Source organism: Erpetoichthys calabaricus, chromosome 4, assembly GCF_900747795.2.
Source record: "Erpetoichthys calabaricus chromosome 4, fErpCal1.3, whole genome shotgun sequence".
Classification (NCBI taxonomy): Eukaryota; Metazoa; Chordata; class Cladistia; order Polypteriformes; family Polypteridae; genus Erpetoichthys; species Erpetoichthys calabaricus.
Window position 1 is genome coordinate 198,737,791 of NC_041397.2, and position 24,307 is coordinate 198,762,097.

The window sequence follows — 24,307 nt, forward strand, 5'->3', positions numbered from 1 at the left end:
ATATGCATATGGTCAGGTTTTAATATTATGTACTGCTCCATTTTACATCTACCTCTACAGTACCTGCAACTAGTATGTCGGAACCAAATGTGGTCGTAAATCGAGGACTACTTGTATTAAGTGAAATGTTTGGGAACACTGCCGAACTATCTTGGTGAAATGTGAAGTTTTGCAATTTTCTGACAGGGTGTGCACAGTACACTGTATTCAAGGATTAGGAGGTTTTTAATATAATTAATCATTTTTCAACTGTATGGTCACTGATTTGTTTTGAATGCTTCTTTGAAATTTAACATCTAACCAAGAATCCCTGCCAAGTCATGTATTTCTTCTGCAGTAATATGAACAGGATTGTTTCCATTCATTTCAACTGTGTGGCTTATTAAAATAACTTTGTGCATCTAACTGTATTTACAGCAAGCCAAAAAGGTCTGAACAAATATACATACATGCACTTCAAAATATTCACATTTTGTTGCTTTGCATCCTGAAATGAACACACACAAAAAAAATTATATCCTCTGCTTTATTTACTAAATGTAACTTATAACAGACAAGTGAAAGATATAATAGCAACAGTTCAGAAAACAAATATAAAAAATAGAATCACTAAGATGGCTAAAGGATCACCCCATTGTGTCAGTACTTTGTGGAACCACCTTTTGCTTTGATCACAGCCACGACTTTGTTGGTATACTTCTCTACCAACATTGCACATCTAGACTGCGCAATATTTGTGCTCACTCTTCCTTATAGAACTGATCAAACAAAATGTGAATATCTTGAAGGGGGTGATTCTTTTCTATACCCATTGCATGTGTGTATATTTTAAAAAATCTTTACTGAGTAACACTGTAATTCATTGGGAACAAAAGGATATAACAATGGTCAATGAAAACCAAAATCATCAACCCATTGAGCATTGAGCCCATCAGGGCATTAGTGAGCCCCTGGACAGTCTATGGCGCTACTTGGTGGCTTTGGATGCACTGATACATAACGTCTCTGAGGTTCTCAGCTAGATTAAGGTCTGGGGAACATGCAGATCGGTCAATGGAATCAATGCCTTCATCATCCAGGAGCTCCCTACACACTCTGGCCACATGAGGTAGGGCATTATCCTGCACCAGGAGAAACCCAGGGCCCACTGCACCATCGTAAGGCCTGACAAAGGCTCTAAGGATTTCAACCTGGTACCTAACAGTAGTCCAGACCATTACTGACCCACCACCAAACAGTCATGCTGGATGATGCTGTAGGCTGCATAACGTTCACCATGGTTTCTCCAAACTCTTTCATGTCTGTCACATGTGCTTAGTGTGAACCTGCTCTCATCTTTGAGGAGAACAGGATGCCAATGGCAGAGCTGCTAATTGTGTTCTTTTCTGATGAATGCCAATAGAGCTACACGGTGATGGGCTGTGAGCACAGGTTCCACTAGAGGACGTTGGGCCCTCATGCCACCCTCATACAGTCAGTTTGGTCAGAAACATGCACACCAGTAGCCAGCTGAAGGTCATTTTGTAGGGCTCTGGCAATGCTCCTCCTGTTTCTCTTCACATAAAGGAACAGATACTGGTCTTGCTGGGCTGATGCCCTTCTATAGCCCTGTTCAGCTCTCCTCATGTAATAGACAATTCTCCTTTTATCTCCTCCATATTCATGAGATTGCACTTGGGGAAACAGCAAATCTTCTGCTGATAGCACAAAGCTGGACTACCTGTGCAACCTGAAACTGCTGCAGATACCGCCTTCACGCTATTAGTAGTGACAAGGACACTAGCAAAATGCAAACCTAGAGAAGAATCAGTCAGGAAGGCTAAGGAGAGAGCAATTGTCTATGGCCACCACCTGCAAAGCCATCCCCATTTTGGGGGTTGCCCTACGGTTACCTCTCCAGTGCACCTGTCGTCACTTTCCAAAGCACATGAAATTGATTCATAATCACTTATACTTGCTTATATCCTAACTGTACAGATTGATGCCCCTGAAGCTTAACTGACTTGGTGCTGGACTGTGATGATTAATGGTTCCCTTTACTTTTCGAGCAGTGTTTGTGTATATACACACACATATAATTACACTGTATACAATAATTACTGCACATTAGTAAATATGAATACATGTTTTGACTAAAAAAATACATGACTGGTCTTGGTTAAAATTACTTTGACAATAACACAGAAAACCCATAAATTATAAAGTCAGTGGTAAAGGATGAAGGAAGAGAAAAAACGCTGGAGATATTAACATTCAACATCTATTCATGAAGATGAAAGAAAGAATACCTGAATTAGTTGGTTAAGCCTGAAATGAAATTAATTCCCCAAAACCAAGCTTTACTACTTTTTCAATAATGTTTTTGTTTGCTTACCATAAGCCATATTGGATAAGGCACCTTATCTAGGATCTGTGGCGCATTTGAGGTTACAGACTGCACTCCACTACACCAGAGCACTGAATAGAGCCAAGGTTCATTTACAGTAAAAAGATTGATGCTGAAATTCAATGTTGAAAATTCCCTAGTGAATAAAAACACAACAAAAAAATCAAGTTATCAACTGACCATATAGGGATTATTTAAGATAAAATCACAAAGCTACATCTTTTGTTGAGCATTCTTCAGAGATGTTCTGAATAAACAACTGCTTTAATGAATGGGAAGGTGTGTTCTTACCATTTCATTTTAATAAAACCTTCTCACTGAATATTGTTACCTATGTCATTTTCAATTTTTCCACTAGAGGGTGAACTAAGGCAACCTTGAGTAGCTACAAATAAACAACCTTGTTCACAGTTATTGGATAAGTTATGAGAATATATTAACATTTTGTCTTCAGTGTATTAATGGAATTTCCATTTGCATACAATATGCACATCATCAAAGAATATTTGTTTAAAATTTGGGAGTGAAGTTGGAAAACGAAAATATTAATATTATTTATATTAAGACACAAAAATACCACCTTCTTTTGAATTCACAACTTTAGATTGTTAATTCATTTATCCTATGAAGATAATATTTAACTCAGTCTATTAAAATAACCATTTATTAAAGTATGGCTACTGTTACATCCATGCTGGGTTTATTTATGTAAAACAACTCACATTTATAATCTGTGTATCACAAATTATCAGTATTTTATTTAACAAAGTGAATCAATACAAAGTTTGTATAACTAACTTATCATTTTTCACATTTCCTATAATTTGTGTCTGTTAAATTTATAAAATAGCTATAAAAGAAAGAAAACTGATTTGCATTACAGAACAAATAACATTTTTTGTCAGAAACAACATGTACAATGTCACATTGTTAACTATTTCATCAAATGTGCTCAGTCCAGACATAATTCTGAGAAACAAGTCTAGAATTGTTTAAATGTCTAGAACAAAATGGATTCACATATGTCTTGTTAAAATTAAAAATATGCCTAAACTACCAATCCCATCCTTCACAACATACTGTAAACCATTAGTCTTTAAAACAAGAGGAAAAAGATGGAAGTGTTAGCTTATGCAAGAGTAAACAAAGAAACAAACCAAATACTTTTGTCATGGATGAACTTTAGGAGCAAACCCCACTATGGCTAGTCAGCAACGGTAGCTAAAGTGAATAAGTTCAAAGTGTTCCACTCATCTGTTGGAAAAGGCATATGCAGCTATGTGTTATATATTCTGTTAACTATATTTTGAAAGAAAGTTTGTCAAGGCCCAGTCAGTCAGAAAATTCGTATCAGAAATGGAGAAGATTTAATGGAAAAGGGTTTGACTGGGGAGGAGGTGCAGGACCAGCATGTATGGGGAAAGGTGGTCAAACAGATTGACAGACAGAAAGACAGGAAATCCACTCCTTCTTCTTTGTCTTTGAATTGTGTATTTATCACTCTGAAGCTATTTTCTATAAATTCTGTGCTATTTCAAAGTGTCTGTAATTATTTGAGATTTTTTATTCTTGCATAGTGCTCTTCACTGAACAGATATTTGTAACTATAATATGCTAACAGCAAATCATGATACCTTTCTTACTCAGTCCTCCAAAATGACCCTGAACAAAGGTATTCCACAATGTAGTCTACTGAGCCCCCTTTAGTAGCCCTTGTTCACCTATCAATGTGTGGCTAGACCAAGCTCAAATAACATTATTAAATTTGCTGCAGACAGCACCATTACAGGCCTGATCACCAACAATGACAAGACAGATTGCAGAGAAGAGGTATAACCAGCTGACTCAGTGGTGCCAGTAAAATAATCTTACCTTTAATGTCATTAAAATCATGAGGTTGGTCATATACTTCAGGAAGCAGAAGGCAGACCACACTAACATCTGTACTGGAGGAGATGCTGATTAAAGAGTGAGCACCTTTACATTTTCTGGAGTTAAATTCACTGATAAACTGAAATGGGCACAAAACATTTCAGCTCTTGTCAAGAATGCTCACCAACGCCTTTACTTTCTCAGATATCAGAGAAATGCTTGGACTTCTCCATCTGTTCTCACTAACTTCTTTGTGTACACAGTAGAGTTCAAGTTGTACTTGTCAAACAAAGTGGAGTTTCTTGATATTTGAAGCAACATCCTTATACAACCTTACAAAGCAGAGATATTTTACTTTTATATAATAATAATAATAATACTAATGCATTTTATTATTATATAAAAGTAAAATATCTGCTTTGTGTTATAAGTAATTATTTTATATATTTTAGGCTACACTCTGTATGTATTATGTGTTACTTCTTGAAAATCTAGAGGCTATGAGAAAAGTGGTAAAACCAGTTACAGTATGTAACTCGTCTACCTGCACGTCTTGACATTAGTGATAAGCGAACCTTGTGGAGTATTTGCTTTGAGTTTGGTGAAATCGCAGAAATACTTGGAAACCTTGCCAAATTCTTCTAAATGCATTGAAGTCAATAAGGAGGAAAGGACTGAGCTAATTCGGAGTAGATTATAATGGTGCAATTGTGTATTACTGTAATTGTCTGTGAGAGCTAGGTAAGCATCTTCCAACTATGCTGGACAGATCATTGAGGACAAAAATGTCATCTGAGCTGTGAGGCGGCAGTGCTAACAACTGAGCCACCATGCCTAAAACAACAAAAGAAGCAAACAGAATGGTAACCTCAAATAAAATGCAGCAAATGGCCACAAAACTAGCAATAAGAAAAAAATACAGGTACAATTCCGTTACAACGAATATCTTTACAACGAAATTTTCATTACAATGATGTATTTTTATGGTCCCGAAAGTTTCCCCATATGACACGAGTCTATAGAAATCTCGTTACTATGAAGTACATTCAGCAGATACTTTCATTACAACGAAGTAACCTTGAAATGCTTGAATGAATCATTCACAGAGCAGTTAGTTCTGTGGTCACACCTGAGTTGTGCACAACGATCCCCAAAAAGAAACATTATAAAAAAATGTTCTTTGCTCGAACTTTCCTCGTACTGTTTTTTTTTTTTTGCTGTTTTTGTTTTCGGTGTTTTTCAGTGATCTTTTGCTTATTGCTCGTCAACATTTGAAAAACATCCACTGGAATTTAACTCAATGTCACCCTCCTATAGAAACGGCACACACGAAAAAAAGATAACAGTTCATATTAGAAAAAAAAAAAACTTTACATTTTTGCAGTTCTTGATTGTGGCAAAAAGAAAAAAGATGTTGCCAGTGAATTTGGAATTTTGACATTGACACTCAACTTTCTTGAAAGACCGAGCAAAAAAAGAAGAAAAATCTTGGGTTGCAAACGTATGTGACCTGCTGCATTTGAAGATGTTGAAAAAGCCATTTTTATGTGGTTCAGTGATGCTCGTTCAAGAAACATTCCAATTAATGAGGCACTCATTCAAGAAAATGTGAGGTTTCTAAACTCTCTTGGGATCTCCGTCAACTGGACAACACATGGAAGAGAGTCCCGTAGTGCAATCACCGCGTCTGTGGAAGATTGCTTATCCATTGCCGGGGCAACAGCAGGCTCACACCTCTACTGCAGCTCGCCACCGAAGAAAACAGAAAAGATCTTGATTGGTGAAAGCAAGGAACATTGTAAATGCAGGAAACAGTATTACTTGGCCACTAACCTGGTCACAACCCTGCCTGACTGCTGTGTCTGTTTATAGGAGAGTGGCAGATCCCGCTACAATAAATAACCCTGCTGTTCCTGTTTCAAGCTGAATAAAGCTGGTTTTGCTAAAGTACTGAGACTCAGCCTTGTGTTTTGGGGTGTAAGACAGGGACTTATAGCGTGACTCCGATCTTTTAGGATTGGCTTCTGTGGCGCCTTACTGCACCACTGTGAGCCTGCTGTTGCCCTGCACTGGCAATGGACAAACAATCTTACACAGATGCGGCAATCACGCTTCGGGACGCACTTCAGCGTGATGTTCCCATTGGGTGGGGGGGATCTGATTGATAACTGTGCTGCCCACAACATGCTTCCGCATTTAGATAATGTTCGCGTTGAATTTCTCCCACCCAATTGCACAGCAGTGCTTCAGCCATTGGGTTTGGGCATCATTCGTACCCTGAAAATGTATTATTGCAAGGAAATGCTGAGAAAAATGCTCGTCAGCTAACTTGTAGACAGGAGAAGATTAAAATTAATGTGAAAGAAGCTATTGAAATGATTGGAAACGCCTGGATGCAAGTTAAAGAAAGCACTATAGCAACAAATACAGAATCTCATTACAACTAAATTTTCATTACAACGAAATATTTTTTAGGTTCCTGGCAGTTCGTTGTAATGGAATTTTACCTGTATATCATTACACTTACAGAGTCCCAGTCTTAGGGGACACATTACCATTGTTTGAATTTTGTGACTCTGGGTGCTGCTGGAACATCTTTGTTATTTCCAGTCTCTGTGCTTTGTACTTTTTCCTTTCATGACAAAGGTAGAAATGCCTTGTAAACAGTAATAAATCTTTTGTTCACATTATTATTTCACTGGGTCGCAACTGATTTCTTTCTTGGGGAGGGGAAGGATTAAGGTTTGTTTTGAGTAGCTGAAGGGTATAGCTAATTTTCCATGCAAATTAGCCATGCAGTGTTACACTGCCATCATTGTTATACATCTGGTGGCGGAACTAATAATATTCTCATTACAGTCAGCTAATATACAACTTAACTGAAGATATTTAAATACTAAATACTTCATACCTTATTTCTTCTGCTTTGATTTGGTTGTATCTAAGGTTCAATGTTAAAATGCCTTTCCTTAGAAGCTCTCTTATATCTTCCTTAACTTCAGAGGTCTGTCGGAAACCTGGAGCAATTTGCTGCACCAGTGCTCTGTCCATTTCAGATGTCCACATTATCTAAGAAGAATCAGATTCATGGTTAGTAAATGTAAATGAAAAATATGGTCATATTAATAGATGACCGATCAACACATGCATTTATTTTTTTTACCTGAAGAATAATTAACTAGGAACTTCTGTCTGTTTCAAAAATAAAACAGATCAAGAATATTACCACAAGCAGAAAAATGTACCACATTTTAATAAATACATTGTTATCAAAAAAAGACACCAAAAATTTTAATTATGTCTATGCCAGTGTGTAAAGTATATTTTACGCCAACCATAATTTTAACATATTTGAAAATGTTCGAATGAACACAGTACATGTTTCTAATATGAAACATTTAAATCTTAGTAATTTCTTTGGTCAAACAACACAGTAAATTATTTTTTTATAAAAAGAAAACTTGTAAGGACATGTGAAAGCCTAAAGGACATTAAAGGGCTGTGACAGAATACATTTGCAAGAAGCCCTGGAGGGATGGCGCAAAGAGTAACTCTATGAGAAAAAAATAATTAAATGTTTAATGATTAAATCAAAGTAAGCACAGATGATTTCAGAAGCATGATATAAAACTGCTACATTCCACAATTAAATATAGCTAAAATAGTGAAAAAATGGGACACCTCTTTAACAAGTTTGTTTTTGATTACTGTGCTTTTTCTAAAACAATATATTTCTGTGTGTTGCCCTACTGGATATGTGGGGTTCAAATAATGGAGCTTCTAACTTGGTTTAACACTAGAATTACCAAAGCCTACAAAAAAACTTGAAATCCCGGCCCACCTTAAATCCCTTCGCACCTCTCCGTTAGCGTCTTTTGTGTTGTAAATGTGTCGATCAACACAAGCAGCAAAGCAGCCTGTTATCCTATTCCCCCGCCCACCATCGCAGTTCAATTCGCAAACAAGGTTCTCAGTGCTCAGTGTTTATCTTGGAGTGAAGTGCTGGAGTTGTAAAGGGTAAAAAATATATCGTCATTTGGAAAACATACATTTCATGTGTGTTCCATGTCTACAACAATCTGTGTAAACACATCATTAAAACAGAAACGTTTTTCATGTTTTAGTGATAATTGACAAAATGTAGACATGAAATGTATAATGTGTGAAGCCTGAAGTCCAAATATCAAATATACACTTTCACAAAAGGTACAAGTATAACAAAACAAGTGCGCTTTTATTCAAGAATATAACTGCAGAAAAAGAACTTGCGTTAGGGTGTGACATTGACACACTCCTAACACGATCGCTTTGGTGGTGTGGCTGTAAGAATGCCAGACTCAAAATCAAGACATTCGCGGTTCGATCTTGGATGCCTCTGTTTTGAATAGTGAGCTGCTCTTATTCTTACTATTATAGAATAACAACATACATTTGATTCGAGTCTGTAACAGCCAGTGTAAATTTATTGTACTTGTATGGTAAAAGTTAGCCTTTTATTAAATTCAGTTTTATTCTCTTAGTCATGTTCACACTCCCGCCGATCTGACACTGTTAGTTTTCAAATAAAGACATGCCATAACAGAGGTGAACTCAGATGAGAATGAGGGTTCCACATCGGAGAAAGACAACGGAAGAACTCCCTGCAAGAAATGTCCACTCACTCATATGAATAATGCAGCTGCACCAGGTGTAAAGGTGAAAGATGGCAATATTTGGATGCAACAACAGGTCGAGCATCATCCTGCCAGTCAGTCTGCCCCACACCTGTCCTTCAAAGAAAAAAAGCAGGGCTTACACAGCTTGCCAACATATCATGCAAATGTGCAATGTATCGCCCTGTTTGACTGAAAACTACACGTCAGTGGATGGAGATAAGAAAATATCCAAGTCACTGAATATCTCTTTAAGTACAGCTAAATCAGTTATTAAGAGAGAGTATGGCACAGCTGTAAATCAGTCTTAAGCAGGCCATCCACTAAAAACTGAGTGTTGTGCAAGAAGATGATGACTAAGAAGGCCACAAAGAAACCTTCGATAACTCTGAAGCAGTTACAAATCTACAATCACAACTTTATAAGAGAGAAGCAAACAGAAAGCCACTGTTAAAAAAATGCACCTGACATCTTCAGTAGAGTTTGCCAGAAGGCATGTGGAAAGACTCTGACGTAAGCTGGATGATAGTTCTATAGGCTGATGAAACCAAAAGTAGGCTTTTGGAGATCAGACTAAATGCCATGGTACCAAACACTACTCATTATCAAAAACGCACCACTTCCACCATGAAACATAGTGGTGGCAGCATTATGATGTAGGGATGCATATTTGCAGCAGAACTTAGAATGCTTGTAAGGACAGAGAGTAAAACAAATGCAGCAAAATGCAAGGAAATCCTGGAAGAAAACCTGATGCAGTCTTCAAGAAACCTGCGCCTTGCACCTTGGGAGAAGACAACAGCCCCAAACATAAAGCCAGAGCTACACAGTAATGGCTTAAAACAACAACGTTAATGTCCTGGAGTTGCTGAGTCAAAGAGTCAAGATCTCAATCTAATTGAAAATCTGTGCTTGAACTTGAAAACGGCTGTTTACTCACAATCCTTATTCAACCTGACAGAACTTGAGGAGTTTTTCTAAGAAGAACGAGGAAGAATTGCAGCGTTTAAAGGTACAAAGCTGATAGAGACCTTTGAACACAATGCTGGAATTGCTGCCAAAGGTGCATCAACTAAATTCTGACTTGAAGGGGATTTTGTGTTTTATATTTGTAATTAATTTAGACCACTTTGTAGTGATCTATGAAGAGTCTTTTTCTGTTGATCAGTGTCAAAAAAGCCAATTTAAATTCAATGAGATTCAGTGTTGATAATAAAAAAATGTGAGGGAATGAATATTTTTTATAGACACTGTATATGATAAATGTGAATATATTTCCCACAAAATATTGAATATGATGGCCATACAGTGCCATACTGCAATTATGCTTTTTTTTTTCATTCAATTACAGTATACGAGGTGCGACACAAAAATAAGTGGACTGGGCTTGGAGCTTTCCTGGAAAACCGTCTGGAGGTCGGCTAGAAATGAATCATAGAACTATATTGCCTCCTTCATGTCCTCTCAAACTGCTGACCAGCTAGGTATATCCTGTGAACAACCCAGTCAGTATTTGCACAACAATCGCTACATGAGTAGCCTCGACAATGTTGGGTGAAAAAAGAACAGTGAGACAAGACAAGGTCCCATGCACCATGCTTTTTCCGTAAAGCATTTTTTGACAAAAACATTACTGTCATCGATCATCCTCCCTATTTACCTGATTTAGCTCCCTGTGATTTTTACTTGTTCCCGAAAATCAAAAGTGACCTGAAGGGAACACATTTTCTCCAATGGTTAAAGTGAAGACAGAAATGGCAATCCTTTTGAAGAGCCTCAAGCAAGAAGACTTTCAGCACTGTTTCAATCAATGGAAGATATGTACAGTATGGAGCGGCGGTGTAGAGATCGGGAGGCGAAGTATATAGAAGATGGCAATATTTAGAATGCTGTAATTCATCTATAAAATTTTTTTTTTTTACCAATCCAGTTATTTTTGTGTCTCACCTCGTATGCATACGAAACAGTCCTATTTTATATTAGCTGCAATCTACTATGGAAATGAGTCAATGAACTGCTCAACAGAGAGGCACTCAACACTAAAAAAGTAATGAAAGGCAAAAAAATTGTATATATATGGTATGCATCTTCTTATGAATACCACAGTAAGGACTCACAAGTTCCTGCCGTATACCAGACTGAAGAATGGTTTCCAGGGTAACATTGATCCAGTTCTCAAAAAATGGATGCTCTGGTGGTGGTCTCCACAGACTAAATATGACTGATTTGTTGTGGTCTATTGCAAGCTGCAGCATTTCACTTAGACCACAAATAGATTGGTTGCCAACTTGAGTATAATCCATTTCCGAGAGAGATGAGACTGTCCAAAATGGATCATCCTGGGGAAAGAAAGACAAAATATCACAATATCATGAAATTTTCTTGTCTTCAATATCAAGCATAAGCTGGGAAAAATAAACAATGCAAACAAGACATACAGTAAAACATATACGGTATCTAAGGATTACCATACTCTACAGAAGAAAAATGTTTGGCTTGGGAGGGCATTGTACAAATTAATAAAAAAAAAAAAAACAACAAAAAAGAAATAATAAAACAACATACATGTGTGTACAGTATTTGCATGTGCATGCATCACAACTTGACCCTCTTTTTCGCAAAGACATTAAGAGTTGGAATGGGAGTTGTAACGTTTAATTCGCGCACTGTGATATATTCAGTTTGACTGATAAGATAACCCTAAAGATACTCAGTTCTTTTGGACTGAAAACATTTAGCTATTTTACTTGGCTGTTAAGTTTTGTATGTAGTACAAGTTCTTCCGGCAGTATTTATACAGTGGAAGTCATTCAGTGTCATAGTGTCTACTCAATAAATGCATGCTTCAGAATATTTAACTGGATTATTTCACAGATCGTTTTCCTAACCCTCGACAAAAATATGTGGGGGTTACATAGGCCAAGCATATAACCTAATATTACCAAAACCACTTTACCCAATTCACAGTCACAGGGGAGACGGATCCCTTCCAATAGGATCAGGTGGAGTTCCATCATAGGGCTAATTCAGAATCACCAGTTAGCCTAAAACAACCACTTTAAGTGTTTGGGAGGAAAACCCGTGTAGACAGTGACCAGGAATTGAACACAGGATACTGGATTGGTAAAAGAGTAGTGCTATTAATCACTATGCCACAGTGGAAGGATATAAGTCTCAGCAGAACACCAACACTAAGGACTAGTAGGTCCTACAGAAGCCAGCATTCAGAATTATGACTTCCATTGCCCAGAAGATACAGCAAACTTTTTGGCTGTCTATGTGGTTTCTTTTTTAAATTTTATTCCAAGAAAATAACATTGTATACAATCAAGGAGACAAAATTTGCAAAATTAATACAACAAATTACTTCGAAGTCAATCTAGAAAAAAAAAACAGAACTAAGTGATGTCTTATATCACACACGAAAGACTCAAAGAGGGTGAACTACATTTATACAGTCCATTACCATATATGCCACTAACCAGTCTCCATCACTGACTATCTGTAGTGGTGCAGACTTAGTCAGCCTCAACTGATGTGACCTGCTGTCAAGTCACCTCTTACAATGAGTTAACTTTGCGGCCTGAATTTGTTAAATACCTATAAAATATTCTTGAAGTCATCATATATTTTGCATAATGTAACTGTATCAAAAGCAATATGTATTACATAATTGTTTTTGAAGTGTTTAATCATTCAATATGTTGTTTGCTTTACTAGAAGAACTGAAAAAATAAACATATACACTGTATAGGATTTTCCCTTGATGTGAAAACTGGACAATGACTGGACTGTTAAAAAGCATGAACATTTTTAAACAAATGCAAAACACTACTTTTATTTGCTATTATGACATTTACGAATGTGGAAAGTTTATTTAATTGCTGCAAATTACAAATATGTACAAATGTTATTGAAAAAGAAATTATTTAACCTTTTCTGCATGATACCGGTAATTTTTCATCTGGCTTTGTGGCTGGGGTAGTGTATATAAACTACGAGGCTGCTCGTTCAATCCTTACAAGGGCTGTCAAATTATTAAAAAATTAAGGCTTGAATATTCATATTAAAAATAAGTAAATATTTGAATATATTCAGAAATAAGTTAAACATTTTAAGACATTTTACTTGCCTTTTTATGTTTCATTGTTATTAACATTTTTTTCTCATGGTTCATCTTCTAAATGTGAGATGCTTATGACTTGTGAATAGTCGCCAATCTTCAAATGAAAGTGATAATTGGAAACATAGCCCTTCATTTAATAGCTCTTACTTAAACATGTTACATGCATTCATTATTTTATTTATGCTCCTGCTAAGTAGCTTTTTTGTCCTTGAGATCGGAAGACATGAAGTTACTGCCACTTTTTCTTTTATATAAATATTTATGTATGTTCAACTCATATATTTTTATTTAGATTATTTAATTCATTGTAACTTAAAAAATCTGCAACTAACAAACACTACACAGCAAAATTTTAAAACAAATGGCAAAAATACGGAGTGTAGAAGTCGGGTAGAGAACTTTGTTTCTTGGTGCAAAGAGAATGGTCTACATCTTAACATCAGCAAAACTAAGGAACTGCTTATTGACTTTCGTTGCACCAAAAACTCTCTATGTTCAGTCACTATTCAGGGAGTGAACGTAGAGGCATTCACCCCTATAAGTACTTTGGGGTTCATATCAATGACATGCTGGACTAGTCTCATAACACAGTGGTCCTGTTTAAGAAAGGGCAGAGTAGGCTCTGTGTTCTTAGGAGAATGCATTACTTTAATGTGGATAGTGAAATTCTTCACCTCTTCTACAAATTTGTGATGGCCAGTGCAATTTTTTATGCTGTTAACATTGCTTTAAAAGAGGTCCACTGAATCGACAAGTTAATTAAAAGGGCAGGCTCAGCTATAGGATGCACTCTGGACCCCATAGAGGTAGTAGCAAAACAGAGATTTAAAACAAAACCGAGTGCCATTATGAACAATGCTGCACATCTTCTCCAGGACACAATAACACTGAGCACTTTCAACCAACGAAATATTCAACAGAATTGTGTCAAGTAACAGTGCTGGACTCTGAACAAATCCAAAATGTAATATCATCTCATGTTGAATTCTTCTTTGTACTTGTAATATTTCTATTGGACTATTATATTGTATTGAGGAATACTTGTGTTCTCTTCTGTATATTGCATTGTATTTACTCCCTTTTTTTGACACCCACAGCACGCCCAACCTACCTGGAAAGGGGTCTCTCTTTGAACTGCTTTCCTAAGCTTTCTTCCTTTTTTTTCCCTACAAGGGTTCCTTTGGGAGTTTTTCCTTGTCTTCTTAAAAGAGTCAAGGCTGGGCAGGGCCTGTTAAAGCCCATTGCAGCACTTCTTGTGTGATTTTGGGCTATATAAAAATAAATTGTATTGTACTGTATTGTGCGCTGCTGTACCAATGCAGATTTAGAACATGTCCTTTGTGTGATACGTTTTCAAATAGTCACCAATGTCTGATGTTGCAATTGGGACAGTTAAATCGTAGAGTCTTTGCACACTTTTCTTACAATATTTATTCCGTTGCTTGCACATGATAGGGTACAATGTCAGTGCCTCATGCACATGATCAATGCACCCCTTGTGTTATTGTGGCCACAGTGCAAGGCTTAGTGACCTTCACATTTCAGTTTGTTGTAAAGCTGGCTTTACAGATTTTTATTTCCATGCCATTGTGTGTTTTGGTTAAAGGTTTCACCCCACTCATGAATACTGATAATTTATCACAGAGTGGCAAAATGCTTAGTAGTGCTGGGTGATAAAACAATATTTTTTTTTGTGAAAATTATTTTTTTAACAATGATGATAAGCTTAAGGTATAAAAGTCAATAAAACATTTTTTCACCTGTTATATTTATACAGATATAGATGAGGCTTGTGGCGTATTACGCAGCACAGAGACTTAGTGAAACGTCAGAAAGACAACCAATTGTGCTGCACTTCACAGCATCACACGTCCCCATGAAAACGGTCAGGCGGTAATTATTAACAACTTGGTCGTGAATGTAAGGAGAAATGGCATATAAAGATGAATACCTGGTGAGTGAAGCTGAGCTAGAAAATGTGTTCGCTGCTCATAAAGAGAGAATACCATTTGTTTAGTCTGCCCAAGCAAAAACAGATTACTGAATCACCTACTTGATGAAGGTCCTGTCAAAAAATGGTAGAGAGAGTGCTGTATCAGGAAAATTTCTAATGTACTATCTGCTAATTAAAAACAAAACAGACATCTTGTGCCAACGTGGCAAGGCATTGATGTCTTAGAGTCTGTCCATAAGACTAAATCCTCTGGTTAGTTTTACAGATGTGCTGTCAGGAGAGTCCTATGTCAGTGTTTTATGTGTGAAGCCTGTACTCAACCTGCTCTATAAGGAGGTCCTAAAGCCAGAGGATGAGGACTCCGGCCTCACAAAGAACATTAAAACTATTGTCAAAAGATACTTAAATGACAAATATGATGACGCTGCTACTGATGACCGTATAGACACAACATCCATCCTGGATGTTTGGTTCAAAACCAATATATGAAACATGAAAAAGTTGATAACATAAAAGTCATAGCTGTGGCAAGAAGTAATGACACAAGAAGGCCACAGCACATAAGCAGCTGGACTTCAAAGTTCTGTCAGTACAGCAAAAAGTGAGGAAGACACTGGGCAGTTTTTTCTAGAGACCTCATTCTGTCGCAGTAGCTGGACTTAAAGATCAACAATCTGTTAAAGCACAACTTGATAACTACCTCCTAGTTCCTTGTATGTATAGTGAAACTAGTCCATTAGCATTATGGAAATGAAAAAGTGAAAATCTGTGCCAGTGATTGCTTAATTGTTTTAGCAAAAAAAAAAAAAAAAAACAAAAACCGGCGATCAGTGATCTGAGGTTCAAGGGTAATTCCAACTGGGAATTTCCCATTTCCCATTGGGATTAATAAAGTATCTATCTATCTATCTATCTATCTATCTATCTATCTATCTATCTATCTATCTATCTATCTATCTATCTATCTATCTATCTATCTATCTATCTATCTATCTAAAACAGGATCAGGAGCAAAGCAAAAGTGTTTAAAATTCTTCCTGAGTATACATGTTGATCAAAAAGCAGAGCACTTGGTGTAGAAAAATCTGTCTGTTTCATTAATGTTGATATAAGCATCTTTATGTTTGCATAATATTAATAAATATTGGCAAGTCAAATCTATTTCTATAACATTAGCAAATTGGAATCACATCAGTAAAAGCATTTTGGAGATTTTGGAGTAATTAGTTTTTCTATTCTAAGGAGGTTTTTAGCCCTAAATACTGATATATCAAAATTTCCTTTCTTATTGGATACCTACTGGCCTAGGTTTACAATCCTGTCAAATTTTAGCCATTTAACTAAACAGAAAACAGTGCTTTGCTTGTGAGTGAGTGAGGGAGTCAGCCAGTCATCTTTGCATTATATATATATATATATATATATATATATATATAGAAATAACAGAGACATTAGGTTACCTTAATAAACCACTCTCCTGCATTAAGAGACTGCAGGTCGGTCCAGTTGAACATGGAAGAGGCTTCTCCTGTTCTGTGTGGAAACACTTTGCCAACATTTGTTGTCCTCCTTAGAGTTCTATCATGCATTAGGAATGGGATGCCATCATGACTTCAATAAAGAAAAAAAATACACAATTTTCTAAGTAGTGTTCTTCAACCATTCTTTGTTTTCTGTATGACCCAGCATACCAGGATAGTATGTATATTCCTTTGTAAATAAAAAAAAACTAATACACACATATTGTACATAAAGTTTCCCAGCTAATACATAAATTCTGAATCAACAATTGTATTGAACTTCTTTTCCTTCAAAACTTTAAGTGCAACTAATCTTCTGACATTTCTTATGAGGTTGGATTCTGCTTTCCATTGCCCTAATTGGACATGAAAATTAATTCAAGTAGGATTTTTTTTTTGGGGGGGGAAATGTGTAAAATAGAATAATCGGCTCTAATAACTGAAATGAAGAAGAGCAGGAAAGACTTTTACATTTTTAATAAATTCTTCTATGAGTAATGTGTGTTTTTGTCATCATTCAATCAAAATATGAATTATAGCCTTATTGTAGTTATTATGGACTTTGTGTACTGCAAGTATAAAATACACAATTCTATAAATAGGCCAATCACTGCTTTTCCAGTTTAGCTGGTGTGGCACCCGGCTGGGGTTCCAACTCGGACGGGATGCCCAGGAGGACCGGAGGAGGACTTGTGCCTCCTCCAGAACACGAGGGGGCATCAGCCCTGGTTGCTTTGGGGGCCACGGGTACAGAGCATGGAAGCTCAACCCTGTAGGGGCCCGTGGTCACCGCCAGGGGGCGCCCCGATGCCTTGGGAGCCCTGGACATCAGTGCTTCCGCCACACCCGGAAGTACTGGGGGGAAGAGGATTGGGGACACCCGGAGGACTTCCGGATATACCGGCAGAGCTTCTGCCACACAGGGGCGTGGCTACAGAAACCCTCAGGAAGCACCTGGAGTCCTTCCAGGGTGTATAAAAGGGGCCGCCTCCCTCCAGTCAGGGGCAAGAGTCGGGTGGAAGTGGACGAAGCTTGGTGGAGAGGAGTGGAAGCGGACCAGAGACTGAGAGAAGGCATTGTGTTGTGGCCAGGACTGAAGGGGTGATTGGTGCTGCGGCACTGGGTATTGTGCTCACTACTGTTGTAAATATTAGTGTAAATAAACGTGTGTGGTGAATCAACATATCTACCTGTCTGTGTCCGGGCTGTTCCCCACACTGGTCTTGAACTTTATTAAAATTACACTTAAGAATATTTACTATTACATATAATGTGCATATTTTTCAAGATTTTTATTGTCTTTTGCCTGGTAATTTAAATGTGCTGTACATGCAGTAAAATTAACTACGAGATTGAGTTGAAATACTGACATGGTAACCAGTTCTTGAAACGAGGAGGATTCAAAACAAGGGTGAAGTGCTACAGGGGCATGGAAACGGAGATAATCACAAAATGTGGGGCACTGCATTCATTTTCATAAAATGCAGATCAGAAGACCCTTTCAAGCTGCACGGCCTGACGTGTAGGAAAGAAGTTTGAGAATCCAAAACTAAATTATATTCATAGAGCTCTGAAAGATTTGTGAAGTATTACAACAGTATAGGTTTGGCATTAGAGGCAGTTCCTAAATATTAACACCAGCTATACAAGCAAGACACTTTTTCTGAGAAATATTCATTTTAATTCAAACAACTCATTTTTAACTTAATATGCATCTAATAAAAATAGAGTTTTAATGGCTAGCCAAGACAAACTGACCATTATGTTGGATAATTAAAAGCACTAAGCCAGTGCAGGTTTAGTATTGCAGTTCAAGCAAACAGCTTCACTCTAGCTATCTAACAGGACAATGTAAACAAGTGTTAACAACAGAGAACCTAATATATCTAAGGAATAAGCTCATAAACTGTGTTAAACCATAGGATGTAGGTTGGGCTGCATTAATTATTGTGCCTTCAATGTTGACCCATTGGTATATCAATATTGTGACATGTGAGTCGTTGTCTTGCACCCCAAAAAGGAGGCAGAGTCTCAGCACTTTAGCAAAACCAGCTTTATTCAATTTGAAACAGGAACAGTACAGTTATTTATTGTAGCGGGATCTACCAACTCTCCTATACACAGACACAGCAAACAGAACAGTGCCATGCATGTTCAAATGACAACTCATTTTCAAATGGCATAGCGTTTTCAAATAGTGACGTTTAGTGTTAAAGACTGAAACCAAAGGCTTCTTCTTTTTGGGCGCATAGCGTGGCGAATTGCTTGCATACTAAAATGACTTTAGCTGCAGGTGGAAGTCCCATTTTACTTATGGGTCCAAGCAGAGTTGAGTTGCGGTGCAGCAGTCTATTAGCCAGTGAAAATGCTGTGAAGAAGCTGTCTGTTGTTATGGTTGTGCCTTTGTCCAGTCTGATAGCGGTCACGGGACATTGTATCTTTGATTGCCGGTACAACAAATAATTCTGCACAGGCATCAACAACAGTACCAACTGTGGTCATCACTGCTTTTTTGAAAAGAATGGTATCAACTCAGAGAGGTAGAGGCTAGTTCGTTGTACCACGTGAACATCACAGAGAATTTTTTAAACACGTGTGTCCCTGTCTAAAAAAGGCAGAATTAGATCCTGGAGTTTTAGCCAATTTTTGCCCGATTTCCCAATTGCCATTTCTGGCTAAAACATTAAAATTATTTATAATCAATTGGTTGATCACCTTAACTCCAATAATTTATTTGAGATCTACCAATCTGGCTTTAGGCGTTATCATGGTGTTGAGACGGCTCGCCTGAAAGTATTCAATGACATCTCTATTATTACTGACTCAGGTGGCGCTAAAGTCCTTGTCCTCCTTGACCTGTCCGCTGCCTTTGACACTATTGACCATGAGATATTGCTGTTGTGCCTTGAACATCTTGATGGGCTTAAAGGGGCTGTTCTTAACTGGTTCAGGTCATATCTAATTGGTAGACACTTTTCAGTGACTTTAAATTCCTCTTTTTCATCTACTGCTCCTCTTAAATGTGGTGTTCCTCAGGGCTTCATTTTGGGTCCTATTTTATTCTCTATATACCTTCACCCTAATGGAGCTATTTTTAGGAAATTTAACATTTCTTTTCACTGCTATGCTGATGATACACAGGTTTATATTCCCGTCTGCAACTCTGCAATGAATCAACTGCACAACTGTCTTTTTGAACTAAGATCCTGGATGGCTAGTAGTTTTTTTGATCTGAATCAAAATAAAACGGAGGTACTTATAGTGGGTCCATCAAAACGTGTAACGTGTGCTTTGTGCTGACGTGTGCATTGTAAACAGTAGAGGCTGTTGAAAGTTTTTGGTCTGTTCTGTGGTGTGAGATTTAAATAAAAAAAATACATTTTGCTCTTAAAAACATGGGTTTTGGTTGCCGCTAAGAAACCGTGTGGGAATTTTTAAAGCTTTTTTCCCTTTAGAAGGGCTTTTTTTGCTTTTTTTCGCCCACACAAGAGCAAAAGTAGCTGGGTGTTTGGAGGTGTGCTTGGAAAAGTTACTTGTACTTGTTCCTGTACTTCTTCTTGTTATATGTATTTGAATTAGCATCGAGGAGGTAGGGTTAATAGAAGCAGTAACTGATATCGGCATTTGTAAACAAATAACTGCGTTGTCGCAACAGCGATTCCTTAGGCCGAGTTTATACTTCACACGACGCGACACATGCTGCAGCGGACGCTCCTGCTACGCAAGTGTTGGACTGTTTATACTTGTGCGCGTACTTTATGTAAATCTGGAGGAATCACAGTGAGAACAGGTTCAGCTTCGCTGTGTTGTGACTTGCCTGGAACACCCATTAAATTCCGATGACACCTTACCGCAATATCTCTGAAAAGGATGTTTAATGATTAAATCCATCAATCCAGGGTTTTGTCCATTCCAGCTAGCATTGGGCACGAGGCAGAAACAATCCCTGGACGGGACCTCTGCTCATCGCAAGGTGAATACAAGCACACACATACACTAGCGTCATTTTAGTGTAACCAAATCTGCATATCTTTGGAAGGAAACTGGAGCACACTGAGGAAACCCAGCAGGAAAACATGTAAACTCCAGGCAGGGAATACCAGCGACGTGACTCCCTGCAAGACAGCAGCACTAACGCTCCGCCACCGTGTCACCCCCATGTGTGTAATTATTAACAGCATTCATTATTTAAACGAAATTACTGTAACATACATACTTTAATGCATTTCATCATGAAAGTGATATTAAGTATAAATCTAAGGATTCTAAATGTGCAGAGAGTTGGAATATCATACATCTAATGTGCTCGATGTGGCGATCTATAGCTGGCGATCCGCTGCTGTCAGGACCGGATGGAAGCCCTAGAAAAAAAGACGGCACTGAAGACGGTATATGAAACTTTTAAAATGTATCGTGTCATTACGATCGGGAATACGCGACACTTGAATATAAAAGCACCACGAATACATCTGTATGTCGGTATTTTGCTTCGCCACATCGAACCATTCATCAAACATTAAAGCGCGCACACCGATCTTGTAGGATCTGCAAAGCTTTCTGTCACATGTAGATAGTAAACAGAGACTCTGACGTCACATTCCAACTTTTAGCATATTGTGCCCCCCCGACTTTTTACTGGTACTGTAACTCGCGCACGCGTCATGTTAATTTCCGAGGACCTGCTCAGAGGACACATCAAATGAACGCTGAGAACGCGTGGCAGCCATGATTCGGGTGCGTATGCGTTCTGAGTGTGAAGTATAAACGAGCCCTAAGTTTAAAGGAAAAAAAAAAGGCCACGGCTGACTTCAAAGCGGTAAAAGGGGAAGGCTCAGCGGTGCGCAGAAAAGACGCCGATCAGGCACAAGGGGCTGTAGTAGCAAATAAGGTAGTAAAGTTTTATTTTTTTGTTTATTTCAGATTAAAAAGTCCTTAGCGTTCCAGAGGTAGAGCAGTTAAGTGGGCGACAGCATAAGGGTTCATTAATGCGGGGGAATACAAACAGTGCGAGTGGAGAGCAAAGTTAGGAAAAGAGACAAAGAAAAGTAAAATTAACCTCATAGAAAGACAAATAGCAGGCAGCTGAGAGGGAGAACTGTACAGGAGCTTAAGGGGAAAAGGTTTAAAATATCTGTAGCAGATGTTAGTGTTACCATTTAAGTTAAGGAGCAGCCGAAAGAAGAAGAAATTTAATTTTAAGAAAAAAAAAAAATGTTAAGGCAGTTTACTAATCCCAAATCAAATTTTAATAATAATCCGCACCCAGTTGTCTCAGCTCAAGTCTGTTTACCTGCATGTCAGTTGCTTAGAGTTGTATAGAGTGAGAACTCAAGCAAAATGACATGTTTTATAAATACTATATCATTATTTGGAACACTTGCATTTCATGTGTGTTCCGTGTGTACAATGATCTATGTAAACACATCGTTAAAACTGAAACGTTTTCATGTTTTGGTAATAATTGAGAAAATGTAGACATGAAGTGTATAATGTGTGAAGCCTGAATTCCAAATATCAAAGAAACATTTTCACAAAAGGTACAGATATAACGGAACAAATGCGCTTTTATTCAAAAATATAATTGCAGAAAAACAACCCATGTTAGGGTGCAACATTGACACGCATTTGCTATGACAGCTTCGGTGGTGCAACGATACCAAGTGTTGACTGGTAATCAAAGCTTCACGGGTTCGAACCCGGACGAGTCCGTTTTGAGAAGTGAGCTGTTCGTATTCTTACTATTTTAGAATAAAAACATACATCTGATTCCAGTCTGTAACAGCCGGTGTAATTTATGATACTTGTAAAAGTTAGCTTTGTTTCTTTTTATTCAGTTTTATTCTCTCAGCCGCGTTCACGATCCCAACTCCGTCCCCCCCCCCCGCCCCTTTTTTGACATTGCTGTTTTCACATAGACGCACTATAACATGATGACGATTCTACTTCGGATCAAGAATGTACTTTTGCCATCGCTGTACTTTGTATATGTACATGGGAAGCTCTGCACTCGTGACTTTACGCTGTAGGAAGTAAGGAAATAAATAAAGGTACATAACATTCGATCTGGCTTTTATGTTTTACATGTAATGCAGGACAGATACATTCCTATTAATTCCAAATTTAGGTAACTAAAAAAAACAGTGGATTAATAAAGATTTAAAAAAGAAGTTGCAAAGGAAAAAACTGCTTTATAAGGTATATAAGACTAATGACTACAAAGTGAATTGTAGAGCATATGAGAACATGAGGGCAACCATTAAGAAGGATATTAGGGAGGCTAAAAGACAGCTGGAGAGGAATATAGATTCTTTCAGTATTTTAGTAGTAAAAGAACAGTCAAGGAGGTCAAGTGCATCAGAAATAGTAAAGGGGAATTAAAAGATACAGACAGTGAAATAGCAGTTGCCCTAAACTTAAATTTTTCTGAGGTGTTTAAAGTGAGCAAGTGGATAACTTCCCAGAGGTAAATGGGACTATTAAGGAGGTACTGAGGGATTTGGAAATTGTAGAGGAAGAAGTGTTGCTCAGATTAAATAAGCTGAAATCAAACAAATCACCTGGACAAGATAATATTTACCCTCGAGTTCTTAAGGAGGCTAGCGAGTACATATATAAACCCTTGACACATATTTTTAGGAAGTCACTGCGCACTGTAGAGAAAATCCTGAAGGACTGTAAAATAAATATCACCCATTATATTAAAAGGGTGACAGGGCAGATTCAAGCAACTATAGGCCAGTAAGCTTAACATGCATCAGAGGAAAATTAATGGAAGGAATTATTAAGGATAAGATTGAGCAACACCTGGCAAGGACAGGAGTTATTCTGAACAGTCAGCATGGGTTCAGATGAGGGAGGTCATGTTTTAATAACATGCTGGAATTCTATGAGGAGGCAACAAAAGGATACGATCAAAGTGGAGCATATTGTATTATTTATCTGGACTTTCAGAAAGCATTTGATAAGGTGCCACATGAGAGGTTGGGCATCAAATTAAAAGAAGTGGGAGTTCAGGGTGTTGTTTTTAGATGGGTGCAGAATTGGCTCAGACACAGGAAGCAGAGGGTGATGGTGCGAGGAACCTCATCAGAACTGGCCGATGTTAAGAGTGGTGTTCTACAGGGGTCAGTGCTAGGGCTGCTGCTATTTTTAATATATATATATATATATATATATATATATATATATATATATATATATATATATATATATATATAAATGATTTAGATATACGTAACAAGCTATACAAGGAATATACGTAACATGCTGGTTAAGTTTGCAGATGATACCATGATAGGTGGATTAACAGATAATTTGTAATCCGTTATATCATTACAGAAGGACTTGGATAGCATACAGGCTTGTGCAGATTTGTGGCAGATGAAATTTAATGTCAGTAAATGTAAAGTATTACACATAGGAAGTAAAAATGTTAGGTTTGAATACACAATGGGCGGTCGGAAAATCGAGGGTACACCTTATGAAAAGGATTTAGGAGTCATAGTGGACTCTAAGCTATCGACTTCCCGACAGTGTTCAGAAGCCATTAAGAAGGCTAACAGAATGTTAGGTTATATAGCACGATGTGTGGAGTACAAGTCCAAGGAGGTTATGCTAAACATTTATAATGCACTGGTGAGGCCTCATCTTGAGTACTGTGTGCAATTTTGGTCTCCAGGCTACAAAAAGGACATAGTAGCACTAGAAAAGGTCCAGAGAAGAGCGGCTAGGCTGATTCCAGGGCTACAGGAGTTGAATTATGAAGAAAGATTAATAGAGCTGAGCCTATACAGTTTA

At 37.7% G+C, this 24,307-nt stretch overlaps 1 protein-coding gene across 2 annotated transcripts in view; it reads right to left on the reverse strand.

Moving 5' to 3' along the window:
- The window catches only part of LOC114650491 (glycerophosphodiester phosphodiesterase domain-containing protein 5-like), a 362,124-nt gene that overhangs the window by 23,438 nt on the left and 314,379 nt on the right, over window positions 1-24,307 (reverse strand). For both annotated transcript variants that reach the window (XM_028800153.2, XM_051927078.1), the window contains exons 10-13: window positions 16,451-16,601; window positions 11,028-11,249; window positions 7,170-7,327; window positions 2,375-2,522 (exon numbers count right to left, since the gene is read on the reverse strand). In XM_028800153.2, coding sequence (XP_028655986.1) covers window positions 2,375-2,522; window positions 7,170-7,327; window positions 11,028-11,249; window positions 16,451-16,601 — 679 coding nt within the window. The remainder of the gene's footprint in view (window positions 1-2,374; window positions 2,523-7,169; window positions 7,328-11,027; window positions 11,250-16,450; window positions 16,602-24,307) is intronic.